General features: G+C 37.9%; 1 protein-coding gene across 4 annotated transcripts in view; it reads left to right on the top strand.

The window, feature by feature from the left end:
* The window catches only part of FBXL4 (F-box and leucine rich repeat protein 4), a 69,263-nt gene that overhangs the window by 19,431 nt on the left and 35,886 nt on the right, over window positions 1–13,946 (top strand). For all 4 annotated transcript variants that reach the window (XM_055137043.1, XM_004605683.3, XM_055137042.1 and 1 more), the window contains one exon: window positions 7,847–8,189. In XM_055137043.1, the coding sequence (XP_054993018.1) occupies window positions 7,847–8,189 (343 nt within the window). The remainder of the gene's footprint in view (window positions 1–7,846; window positions 8,190–13,946) is intronic.

Below are 13,946 nucleotides of genomic sequence, written 5' to 3'. Positions count from 1 at the left end.
GTGGAGAGACTAAAGCACGTGGGAATGCGAAGCTGTGAGTTAAGATCTTGGTGTTCAAAGAAGTGAGAGGAACCTGCAGCAAGCATCAGACTAATTCTTTTTTGTTTTTTCTTTTTTACCAAGGGGGCCTCACTTAGCAGTGTTCAGTTGGGCTTTCTCCTGGCGAGTCTCAGGGGACTGTATTGGGTGCTGGGGAGTAAACCTGAATCTGCTTTGTGCAAGAAATGGAAGCGCCTTACCCACTGACAGGAGCTGACTATCTGTCCAACTCCCAGAGTGTCATTCTTAAAGTCTAGACTGGTAGTTTTTAGTCTTTGAAATTACATAGACCTCTTAGATCCATTCCTCAGGAGCAGAGCAGACCTTGAGAGGTTTATTTCTGTGGTTAATGATTTACTATGAAGGTGCTTCAGGAGGAAAGCAGTCAAGGAGCGGTGGAGAATGTCTTGTAGGGAAGGAAAGTCAAGCAGAGATATGATTTCACTTGAAGTCCAAATCTGCCCAAAGGGTTCTCCCACTCCTGCACCCATTTATCTTGGAAATGAACTGAAGAGTGGGAAGGAAATGGAAATCCTCTGGCTGTGTCACTGTCACTGTCTGAATCAAGAGTGTCGGGGAGCCCAGGTAGTTCTCTGAAGAACTGACCAAGGCTACAGGTAGAAGCTCATGGGAACTAAGAAAGCACATCTGAGAATAAACACACAAAACTGATCATATACTAGTAGAGCACGGGTAGAAAAAGTTGATTGTGAGAAATTAGTAAACATAATCATAAGGGAACGAAGAGTATTGTCAGATTATTTACTTTGTCAAACAGATTAAAGACAAATGAAGTGCCAAGCCAACATCATTTATCATTACCATCATTTCATAAGTAGATCTCAGTTTATACTGGAAAATTGGCATACGAATTTTGAACAAGGAACTGTTGACAGTTTTACAAGAGATAAATGTGTGTGCATGTTTTGTAAATTCCTGCTTTTCCACATTTAGTTTTGGAAAGCTTCATCTCACACATTCTGTTTGAGAACCACTGCACTCTACTGCCATTATTTTAATTGAGCACAGTTTTATGCCGACCTTAGGAGTTAAACAAGAAAGTGTTATTGGGTGCTGGGGAGTAAACCTGAATCTGCTTTATGCAAAAAACGGAAGCGCCTTACCCACTTTATTTCCATGAAATGAACTTCTCGTTCCAATACTTCAGAATTTCAAAACAGTATTTTACTCATTTCTTCCTCCTCTATTTCTTTGTTCAATGAGTAAAATAGAAAAGTTACAGATAGTTCTAGTTGAGCTCAAAGTCTTCTAGTTTCTGGCATAGTGCCCTATTAAGAAGGAAAGGATAAAAGGTATATAGAATGTCCTGACCCTAAAGGTAAGATCTTAACCAGGATTGTGTAAGAGTCAGAAGTCAGGCTTGGTTGGGGTCATGCTTTAGAAGATACAGAGAAGGTAAAGAGGAGAAAATGGTAAATTGAGACCGTAGTAAAGAAACTCATTGGGATGTTATTTGGGTAGAAAAATTAATGGCACGGATTATGTGGGTGTTAAGAGTATTTTAACTACTTAACAGTGAAGTGAAGAAAATACAGAAAAAGGTGGTTAGCACAGAAAATTTATTGCTTTAGGGTATTGGAGTTTCTAAAGCCATACTTTTACAAATGTGTCAGGGTCTGATTTCCTTGACTTTTGTGGACCAAGAATCAGTGTAATTTAATTCAAAATTGACCAGACTCTTGTTTAAATGTTTTTCTTTTTGTTCTTTCAAAAGGAGGTGCTAGTTTGTTTCCACTTTGGGAAGGTCTGGGAGGCAGGAAATAAGTAGGTGTACATATCATATCAGAATACTTTTATAATGCATAGCTATGTATTACATGTTCATATTAGATAGCAGTCAGAAGCAAAAATGATGCATAAGTAGCATTATTCCTAAGGTGTTCAAACATAGTAAAATTGACACAGTATCTTGCCTTGCTTATTTTGCAAGATAGATAGAACTTTAGTAGATTAAATATAATTAAAATGAGTTTCTCCTCTAATTGATATTTCTTCCCTTAGAACTTCTTTACCTGATTCTTTTCTTTAAACTTGAATTTTTACTTTTATAATTTAATGTATATCATAATCCAATTTAAGTTGCACTTGAAGAGCATATGTTGTTTATGCATTTATTTATTGCAGAGCACCTGGAAGAGGTTGATTCCTATTTTACATTCCAATGTTTGTAGTAAGACTCAAATTCACTGATGGTGAACAGTAAAGTAGGCTGGTTTAGTCTACATGTAGTTTGAACCAGCATGGCAGTTATTTCACAGAGTTCTGAGTGGCCCTTATTTCTTGGACTTGAAGCATTCCTCCAGTATCAGCTGTTATATTGCAGTAACCAAAGGATAAGTTAAACCAAAGTTAGGATTTTTTCATGCATTCCAATATTTGCCCCAAGATTTTAGAAATATGTTATGCAAAATTAGGCATGTGTGTTCCCACGAAGAGGGCTTTTGTTTTCTCATACTTTTGTTCCTTTAAGCTAACTCTATAATTTTAATTTTATATATAGATGGATGGTAGAATGTTCAAATCAATGTTTGGTTAGGAATCTTCAGGAGTCCTCTTTCTTAAAAAAAAAAAAACGTACTGAGGCATCTTGATTTTCAATAGTACTAATATTAATGTTTAAGGTACACAGTGTTTAATTTTTGGGGTGGGGGCATACTCAGCAGTGCTTAGGACTTACTCTTGGCTCTGTGCTTAGGAATCACTCCTGGTGGTACTGAGGGGGTTTTAACAGGTGCCAGGGATCGAACTGGAATCAGCCATATGCAAGGCAAATGTCCTACAGACTTTTTTTCTGACCCCATGTAGTGTTAAATTTTGTGGTATCACCTTTACCATCTGAATACTCATATCTCTCTACCACTGCCACTAAGTCTCTTCATTCACCTCCTCCCTACATTCCCTCCACTTGGCAGACCCAGTTTTGTTGGCAGAACCCATTGGACATGTCTATTTCCTTGTTTTGTGTTTTTGTATTCTACAGATGAGTGAGATTATCCAGTATTTACCCTTCTTCTCTTTCATTTTGCTTACCATGGCATATCCTGGTTTTGGGCTGGAGTGATAGCACAGTGGTTGGGCGTTCGCCTTTCACACGGCCAACCCCCGTTCGATTCCTCCGCCCCTCTCGGAGAGCCCGGCAAGCTACCGAGAGTATCGAGCCCGCGTGGCAGAGCCTGGCAAGCTACCCGTGCGTATTTGATATGCCAAAAACAGTAACAATAAGTCTCTCAATGAGAGACCTTACTGGTGCCCGCTCGAACAAATCAATGAGCAACGGGATGGCATGACAGTGATCCTGGTTTTATCCAAGCTGTAGTGAAATGCAGGATTTCATCTTTTCTTTCGACTGAGGTGTGTTTGTGTGTGTGTCTATGTGTATGTTTTTCTCTGTTAGTGAGTAAAGGAAATGCATAATTTCTTTATCCACTAATCTATTGTTGGGCACTGAGTTGTTTCCAGATCTTGGTTATTATGAACAATGTTGTAATGAACATAGGTGTGCATATATCTTTTCAAATTAATGTTTTTTTATTCTTGGGATAGATGACAAAGAGAGGAAACTCTGGGTCATATGAAAGTTCTATTTTTAATTTTTGGAGGTGTCTTTATATGATTTTCCATAGAGGTTGAACGAGGTAACAGTCCTACCAATGAATAAGCTAGGGAATCGCCAAAAATCTTGCAATAAAGTTCTTAGCACACTTTTTAGGTTTAGACTGTCAACCCCAGATTTGCTTTTTTGCCATGTCACAGGAAAAAGTAGATTCCTAGCTTGCTTTCCTTCTTCTCTAAATCTGCTACAACCTATCATGTTCTTAAGAAGTCTCTGCTTCCCATAGTTACTTATTAGCTGGGACCAGTCTCTGCTCATGTTGTTTCTGATTATAAATCAACACTTACAGGCTCTTTTATTACTAATTTTCTGAGAGACCAGCAGAAGTTAAAAAAAAATGTGGGGTGATAACAAAGGTTCTGGAAACTGCAAACATTGCCATTATTGTGATTAGTCATATATTTACTAAAATCCTCACTGAGTTTCTACCATATGCATTTAATCCTAAAGCTAGAAATGACCACATTTTCCTTGACTTGTCTATAAAAATCAAGACAATTCAAGGAAAGTATATAGCACTGAGGTTAGTGCTATATGCCCCTATTGCCCCCAGGTTGATCTAGCAACAATTACTATATATATATATATATATATATATACACACACATATATATACACACACACACACACACACACACACACACACAGAACTTTTATAGTCTAAGTTCAGATTTCTCCCTTGAGTTGCATCCCCTCTTACATATTTCAGTTTTCTAAATGCCTTACCATAGCCAGATTTTTTATTTGGGTCTTTAAAAGCCTGGCAAGCTACCCGTGGTGTATTCAGTATGCCAGAAACAGTAACAACAAGTTTCACAATGGAGACGTTACTGGTACCCGCTCGAGCAAATTGATGAACAATGGGACGACAGTGCTACAGTGCTTTAATTTCCGAGTTTTACTATTTTTTAAAATTTTATTAAAACACTGTAATTGGTAAAGTTACTTATAGTTGAGTTTTGCACATTCAGTGTTCAGCACCGATACCACCACCAATTAACTTCCTTCCATCAGTCTTCCTAGGTTCCCCCCCCCCACCCCACCCCACCCCTGCATCTTGACAGGCACTGTTTTAAGTTTGGTTGCTAAAGTTTGAGTCTCATGATTTCAGTGTTGTTGACTTTGTGGTTTGGATATTTAGCTGTACCACTCCTTTACACCACTGAAGTATCCAGGTACCCTTGACTTCTTCCCTCCATTGTTTCCCGTCTGTCTCCTCTTTTCCCCTCTGCCCCTGATTTCTTTCACCTCCCCATACTCTGGGACCAGGTGTGATCCAAACATTCACCCTTCCCCGCTTAAAACATTGCATTCCCTCATCCTAATTATTCTAAATGTCATGTAAGTGAGTTTACCCTGTGTTTGCCTTCATTTAACATGATATTTTCAAGTTCCATCCATGTTAAAGCAAATTTCATGATTTCATCATTCCTTACAGCTGTGTAGTATTTCATTTTGTGTGTGTGTGTGTGTGTATCACATCTTCATGATCCACTTATCTATCCTTGGACATTTAGATTGATTTCATATCTTGGCTTTTGTACTAAGTGCTGCATTAAATTATGGTGGGCCTATGTCCTTTTGAAGAATGTTATATCCAAGAGTGAAATTGTTGCCTTAAATGGCAGCTCAATTCTAAATTTACTGAGAATTCTCTGTACTATTTTCCACAGGATTTGAACCAGACAACAACCGTATCCCAGCTAACACAGATTGTTTCCATTATTTTTGAAATGTGCCATTCTTACTGGTGTAAGATACTGTTGTTGTCTTGATTTGGATTTCCGAAATAACAAGTGATGATAAGCCTTTTTTTATGTGCCTGTTTGCCATCTACTGGACTTCCTTAGAGAATTCCCTGTTCATTTTCCCTTCCCATTTTTTGATTGGGTTTTGGATTTTTTGGGTTGTTATTGTTGATTTTTTGAGAGTACTTTATTTGTTCTGTATATTAGCCCTTTATCTGAAGTGTTAAATGCAAATGTTCTCTCATTTAGTTAGTTCTTTTTCAGTTTTAGCCCATGTTTCTTTTGCACTACATGAATTTCCTTCATGTAGTCTCATTTGTTTATTTTTCACTTTTTAGCCTTTTCCAATGCCATCATTCGTATCAATGAAGACACCTATGAGGTCAGTCTTAGAGCATTCTTCTCAGTGTACTTCACAGATTCTGGTCTGATCTCAAGGCCTTTGAATCACTTTGAATTGACTTTGTGTAAGGCATCAGATACAGATTCAGCTTTAATTTTTTACACGTACCGTTAGTTGTAGAAACTGTCTTTATTCCATTTTATCCTCTCAGCTCCTTTGTTCATGTTTTTCTTAGTTATTCTGTTCTGACTCCATTGGTCAGAGATTCTGTCCTTTTCCAATACCACACTGTTTGATCACTGTGGCTTTATAGTATAGTATCCCATTTGGTAATGAAATGCTGCCCAGTTTCCTATTTTTCAGTATGGTTTTGTCTATTTGGAGTATATAATAATTTTACACAGGCTTTATTTTTGACTGATCTAAGTTCTTGAAAACTGTTTTCTGAATTTGGATAGAGATCACATTGATTCTAGTAGTTTAGGTAGGGTGGTCATTTTAACTATATTGATTCTGACAGTCCAGTATTATAGAATGTTTCTTCACTCCCTAAGGTCTTCTTACATTTCTTTCTTAAATATTTTGAAGTTTCCATGTTATAATATCTTTTATTAGGTTGATTCCTAGGTATTTGATGTTTTTGACTATTTTTAATGGGATAAATTCTTTGAGCTCTTTCTTTGATTCATTAGTTGTATATAGGAATGCTATTTTTGTGTATTGACCTTGTAGCTGGCCGCTTTGTTGTATTGGTTTATTTCTAGGTGCTTTTTGTGAACTTTTTAGGGTCTTGAGTATATATTTACATGTTTTCTTCAAATTTGGATCCCTCCAATTTCCTTTTCTTTTCTGATTGCTATTGATAGGACTTCTAGTACAGTGTTGAATAGGAGTGGAGACAGTGGACATCCTTGCCTTGTGTTTGATTTTGGTGGGAATGCTTTCAGGTTTTTATCCACTAAGAATCATATTACCATAACTAGTTTTTATTCAGATATTAATGTGTCATTGGACCAAAGTAATGAACTCTAATGGATTAGAGGGGAAATACTTTATATGACTGACGCATACGAACATATTAATAATAATCAATTTATAAATTATAAGGAGATAAGACTTACTATAAAGTAGAGATTATTTTAAATAATCCATTCAATAATCATTTTTAGAAAATTCTTTAAATTGTTATTTCTTTATTAAGACATGATGATTTCAAAGTTATTATTCATAGTTGAGTCTTAGGCATACAATATTCCAGCACCAGTGTCACCAACGGTGTCAGCTTTCCTCAATCATCATTCATATTAATTTCTTTGGAGCCTTTAAGAGGCTTAAAAATATTCTTAATTTTTGCCATAAAATATTTACTGAAAAGTTTCTGTTAGAGTAATTAGAATAAAATATTTTGATGAAGTATTTTGTCTTTTTTAATTTTTTCCCAGCACTCATTGAAGATTTATTTATCCTACCTATTTTATTTCTTTCAGTTTCCATTTTAATTTTTAAATTATTATAGTATAGGTCACAGGTTTACAGTAATACTTATGATGTACAGTTCATGCACTCTACCACCACCAAAGTGCCCAATTCTCCACCACCCTATATTAACCTAGTCCATCTCTTCATTCCATTCCCTACATCCCTTCTTGCCCTTGCTCATCATTTTGAGTTTTGTTATTCAAGGGCAAGGGGCTGTTTTAAGATCACCTTTTCGATTTTTTTTTTTCCCCTATGTACCACACATGAGTGAGACCATCTGGTATTTGTCCCTTTCCCTGTGACTTAATTTGCTTAACATAATTCCCTCTGGTTCCGTACAGGATGCAGCACACTACAAGATTTCATCTTATAGCTGCATAGTGTTCCATTTATGCCACAGCTTCTTTATCAATTCATCTGTTATTGGACATTTGGGTTTTTTTTCATATCCTGACCATTGTATTAAATAAGTGCTGCAATGAACAGGATGTGTATATATCTTTTGAATTAATGTTGTGTTTGTGGGGTAGATGTGGGGCCATAATCATATTTAACAATAATGCATTTTAAACTGTATTATAGGGAAGTTTTTTTCTTTGGCAGATGGGAGATTCTTTGGTCAGAAGGACCTACGAAGGTGAATACTTCACAGGCTCGTCAGTTTAAACCTTGTATTAAGCAGATACATTTCCCCACAAATCTTATACGACTGGAAGTAAATAGTTCTCTTCTGGATTATTACACTGAATTAGATGCAGTTGTATTACATGGTGTGAAGGACAAGCCAGTGCTTTCTCTCAAGACTTCACTTGTTGACATGAGCGATCTAGAAGATGACTATGAAGGAAAAAATGGATGTGGAATGGATAGTCTGAACAAAAAGTTTAGCTGTACTGCCCTCAGAGAAGGGCCAAGTAATGGATATTTTGATAAACTGCCTTATGAGGTAAGCCACAAATATTTAGCAACATTCTAATATTTAAATCTTTAGGTTATCAACGTTTACTTTCCTAGAAATTATAGAAATAGGATTACTGGTAAGGTGCACATATTTTGATGTCTGTTTTGACTTTGGAACATGTATACATTATATAATTTGACCACATTTGTTTTGGATTGACTTCAGTGATCCTTAATAAAATATTATCAATAAGTTGATGTATTGATAAATTACCAGTCAGCAACAACCCAAAGAGATAAACCGTCATTAAATTATATTTCATTTTGATTCATAATTTGACAAAAAACATGGGCAGTATTTCTAAGACATTTTATTTTAGGCACCGTGATTTGCAATATGACAATGGCAGGGTTTCATGCAGAAGACATTCCAACACCACACTCTCCACCATGTCTCAGTGCCACCCACTCCCTCGTACTTCTTACTAAAGATCAGTTCTCAGTTTCTGTTGCCTTTGGGTATTTACTTGTTGTTTCATTATGGCAGTATGTGCCTAAGTTTTTTGCCAGTTATGTTAAAGATGATTTGCTGTTTTTTAAAGAAAAAAAGTGTTAACAAAATTGTGAGAGGAACATTTTTTGATTCAGTACTCGACAGTTTTCCCAAGTGTTACAGTACTCACTCTTCTATATTCTTTTAGCTGTGATTTTTTTTTTTTTTTTTGGTCCAGGAAGGTAAAGAGTGCCTAAAATCTTTGCAGTTGCAGCACTGTCATATTTACTGTCCCTGGTTCTTGTTCATTAAATGTCAGTAGCACCCCTGGATGTATGAACAGGAGCAGACATTATATGTTCTATTGAGTAATGCTGTGTATAGTTTAAAATCATATAAAATTTCTCTTCCTCCTCTCCCACCTCCTCCTCCTCTGTCATACTCACAGGACACTCCTGACACAGTATGCGGGAGTCATTTCTGGCAGTGCTCAGGGGACCGTGCAATGCCTGGGGAAGTGTATGATGCTGGGAACTAAAACTAGGCCTCCTTGATGCAGAATATGTTCACTGACCTTTTGAACTGTCTCTCCAGCTCCTAAAATTTTGTTTGGAATAATGGTTTGGGCCATACTTGTTGGTGCTCAGGGATCACTCTTGGTGGAGTTCAGGGGATCTGATGGGGTGTCAGGAATCAAACTCGGTTTAGTGCCTGCAAGGAAAGCACCTTACCCACTGGATTATCTTTTCACTACCCCCCCCCACACACACACACAAAAGGTTTTTTTTTAAAGATTTTATAAACTTGGGATTGGAGATGGTAGAGTGGGTAGGGTGCTTGTCTTAAGCACGACCAACCAACCCCAGGTCCTATCTCCGGCGTCCCATCTGGTGCCCTGAGCACTACCAGGAGTAATTCCTGTGTAGAGAGCCAGAAATGCCTCTCAGCCTCATCAGGTGTGGTCCCCCCCAAAAAACAAAGCATATCAATGACAAAAAAAGATATTTTATGACCCAGATTTTAATGAATTCAACTAGCCACGTTACAGATTGGTGGCTATTTCAGGTTTCATTGTAGTATCACAACTAGCTTGGCTTCCATAGAACAAATAGTAATCATGCCTCTTGAATGCCTGGGCATTTTGAAGTTCCTTTTAAATGCTATGGCATATCCCATAAAATACTTAAATTGCTACACAAGAGGAATCAAAGGATTGAAGATAATTCAGTCAACAAGTCATGGGACCAGGAGCCAAGCAAAATATTCCATGTCAAATCATTTTTTCTGGAAATGAAGCTTCATGGTTGCCTGAGACTCTGTGGCCCTTAGTCAGAGAAGGGAAGACAGATGAGGAATTGAGTTGCAGGGGGTGTTGGGGACGGATAAGGACACTGTTTTCCCTGGGACTCCAGGGAGGATCCATCTTAGCATCTGTGGGGGCTGTTCACTTGGAGGAAAGCAGATCACTTCTGTGTTTCTTGCCCATTTCCTTAAGTTACAAATTTGAAATTTAAGTCCAGAAAATATATTTTAAACAGTCTGTTGAATTTCATCCAGTCTCTGTAAGAGCCTCGACACATAGCACCCAAGTGACTGAAAGAAGAGAACTGCAGGTAGAGGAACGAGAATATATAAAGGCAGGAGGACGTGAGACAGTGTAGCCTGGATAGTTGAAACAGGGTTTTATTACTGAAGGTATAAGAGGTGAATTTGGTTGGTGGCTTAGGACCTCCTCAGTGCTTAATTGATGGGGCACTGTTTATTTGAATGACAATGATTAGGATAGCCTGCAGTGACAATGTAGTTTCAAGTGTGCTGTGTCACAGGGGGCAAGATTTTACTATGTTTGCATTTCATCCTCAGCATGTTCTAGTACAGAGAAAAGCAGTAGGATAGAGTTACAGATATTTTAAACTTTATTAAAAAAATTTGCTTTTTTTCGGGGCTGGAGCAATAGCACAGCGGGTAGGGCATTTGCCTTGCATGGGGCTGACCCGGGTTCAATTCCTAGCATCCTGTCTGGTCCCCTGAGCACCACTAGGAGTAATTCCTGAGTGCATGAGCCAGGAATAACCCCTGTACATCACCGAGTGTGACCCAAAAAAGAAAAATTTGCTTTTTCTAAAAATAAAGCCAATTTAAATTTATATATTATAATTTTATACTCTCAATGCCGTTTTGTGTTTCATATGCTTTGTTTTTGAGGGAGGAAGGTATGGTATAATAGTTAACATTCCAGCACTTATGCATAATATGCAGGCCTTTTTGCACATGCTTTGGTTGGCTTTTAAAAAAGAAAAATTGCCCAAGGGCCCAAGTGATGGTACAGCAGGCCAACCCAGTTTGATCCCAGCATCTTATATGGTCCCCTAAGCACCCCTAGGAGTAATTCCTGAGTGCAGAGCTTGGGATAACCTCAGCATTGCTGGGTATAGCCCAAAAAACAAAACAAGTAAAAAATTACCCAAGTGCTCTCACTTATGTGAATTCTGTCTTCTCTTTGTGTTATGGTATAAATTGTGTAACATTTTGTAGTCAGTGGGGAAATTTGGTGGGCTTTCCTGTTTTACGTATTTTAAAAAGGGAAAAACGCAAGATGAAATTTGTGTTTTTAATAACTAAGTACATGAAGATTAGACCAAAAGAAGGTCAGAGTGGGAAGCAAAGACACCAGATAGGTAACTTCTGCAAATAATTTAGTCAAGAATTGATGAAGCTCTGAAAATGGGAAGGTTTGGAGAGGAGATATCTGGGAGAAATGTTCCAGAGATGCAAATAGGAGAACTCAAGAGCAACTAGTAGGTGGTGAAGCAGAACATCAGAGGGACTTTTTTGGTTCTTGGTTGAAATAACTTGGTAGATGGGCTTGTCATTGATCCTAAAACAGTAGGTAGCAGTGGGAAGATTGTTCTAAGGTGCCTTTGACTCAAACAAGCAGAATTTTCTGGTTGAGGACACAGGTAGTTGTGTTTATACTCAGGAGGAAGGTCTGAGCTTAAATTTGAGTGTGCTTGAAAGTGAGAGGGGGCATGGTGATAGGTGAGTTGACCTTGAAACTCTCAAGTGTGGACAAACAGCTACAACTGGAATCTTGGGAAAACTTAATTATCTAGCAGTTCCACAAAGAAAAGACAAATCCAGAAGGGCACCTGGGACAAAGATGGGTGAGTCTTATTATAAGTAAAGTGTTGGAAGACAGAGAGATACACAAACGTGCAGGATGAGGGGGAGAATGCAGGCTGGCACATTGCAGCAGAGAAGTAAATTAGAAGTACTAATCACAGAGTTTTGGTGTTTGGGAGATCCATTGATTTTCCTTTACCAATTTCTGTTTGGTGGACTATGACTTAGAATGAGGATGAGAAAAATAATCATATTTGGTTAAGACATCAAGGAAGAGGAAAGAGAGTGAAAGGGGATTGAGTGAGTAGAAACAGAAAAATTTTATGTTAATATACTCAGCTGATGGCAGCATGGATAAAACTGTCCAAAAATAATGAATAACAGCATTCTAACGCTGTACGCCTTTGTGTCACACAGGAAAAGGAGAGTATCAGAACATGGAATTTTATGAACTTATTATAGCTCCTCCCTCTTCTTTTCCCTTTCAGAGGGGAAAAAGGGAGTCCAGTGAGTGCACAGAATGCAGCCAAGTGGAGATACAGACTAGGAGAGATCTCAGCCGTTCATGCGCCTTAGGAAAGGGACCAGTAGAGAGGAAAACTTCCAGTACATGCTAAAAAGCTTAACTGACCCAAGATTCCAGGAGATAATAAGCCTTGCTTATGGGGACATTAATTGGCCATGATAAAAGCGCAAGATTGGGTAAAGAGTTATTCCTGTGAAACTAAATCATACCACAGCAGTTAAGAAGAGGAACTTAAAAAATATTTTACCCATATTATTCAAACAAAATTAATTTAAGAAGGAAGCCCCATTTAATGCTAAATGATATCATTGCCATTGTTTAAATTAATTGAATAATTGGGGGTATCGAATGATACTCTGATACTTCAGGATCCCCTTATAAAAACTCATTTTGGGGCCAGAGAGGTAATACAAGGGGTAAGGCACTTGCCTTGCATGTGCCCGAAAAGGGCTCAGTCTCCAGCACCACATATGGTTCTCTGAGCCCTGCCAGGAGTGATCCCTGAGTCCAAAGCCAGGACTAAGTACTGAGCATTGTCAGATGTGACCCAATCCTCTCCCTCAAAAACAAAACCAGTACTTCCTATTGATAGACTAAATACTAGATGAGTAGTGATTAGTGACTATATCTTATAAAAGGAGGAGAAATTTTTCTTGTTTGTGTTTATAATGTCTTACCTGAATTAATTTTGTTGTTGATATATTTTACATGTACACAATTTACTTATCAGCAGGATGATAAGAATTTTATTTGGGGGTCACACCAGGCTCTTGATTCCGGCTGTTTGCTCAGGGTTCACTTTTGGCAGGTTTTGTAGTTCCCTGCTTTCTCGCTCTCTTGCTCGATCTCTCTCTCTCTTTCTCTCTTTCTCTCTCTCTCTCTCTCTCTCTCTCTCACACACACACACACAGAGTGCTATTACTTGAAAGTCCAGTTTAAATGTTAAAAATAAGTATCAAAACTATCCCAACTTTGCCATACTTAATACATGTATTAGTTTAAAGTGCTCATAATTTTATATACATTCCTTGAACATTCTTAAAGATTGTGGTGTTACCGTCTTATTTTGTAAGACTTTGCTCTAAAACACTGAAATTCTAACTTGAAACAAACATAGGGCTTTCATGAACAAACCAATTTATGAAGAATATTTTAGTTTAAAGGGCGTGTAAACAAAACAAAAACTAGAGCTAGATAAATATACTAGATTCCTAGAAGTTCAATCTTGGAGGCTGAAGCGATAGTAGAGTGGGGAAGGCATTTGCCTGGCATGTGGCCAACCCAGATTCGATCCTCAGCGTTTCATATAGTCCATATAGCACAGCTAGAAGTAATTCCATATAGCACAGCTAGAAGTAATTCCTAAGTATGGCCAGATGTGACCCCAAAAGAAAAAAAAAAAAGGGCTGGAGAGATAGCACAGCGGGTAGGGTGTTTGCCTTGCATGTGGCCGACCCGGGTTCAAATCCCAGCATCCCATATGGTCCCCTGAGCACGGCCAGGGGTAATTCCTGAGTGCAGAGCCAGGAGTAACCCCTGTGCATCGCCAGGTGTGACCCAAAAAGCAAAAAAAAAAAAAAAAAAAAAAAAAAAAGCCCAGTCTTCCCTTTTGTTTGAAGGTTTTTAGTATTTAGTGAATTATTTTTATCTCAGTTCAGAAC

This window comes from Sorex araneus, chromosome 4 (assembly GCF_027595985.1).
Source record: "Sorex araneus isolate mSorAra2 chromosome 4, mSorAra2.pri, whole genome shotgun sequence".
Lineage (NCBI taxonomy): Eukaryota > Metazoa > Chordata > Mammalia > Eulipotyphla > Soricidae > Sorex > Sorex araneus.
This window is presented reverse-complemented; position numbering and strand designations above follow the sequence as displayed.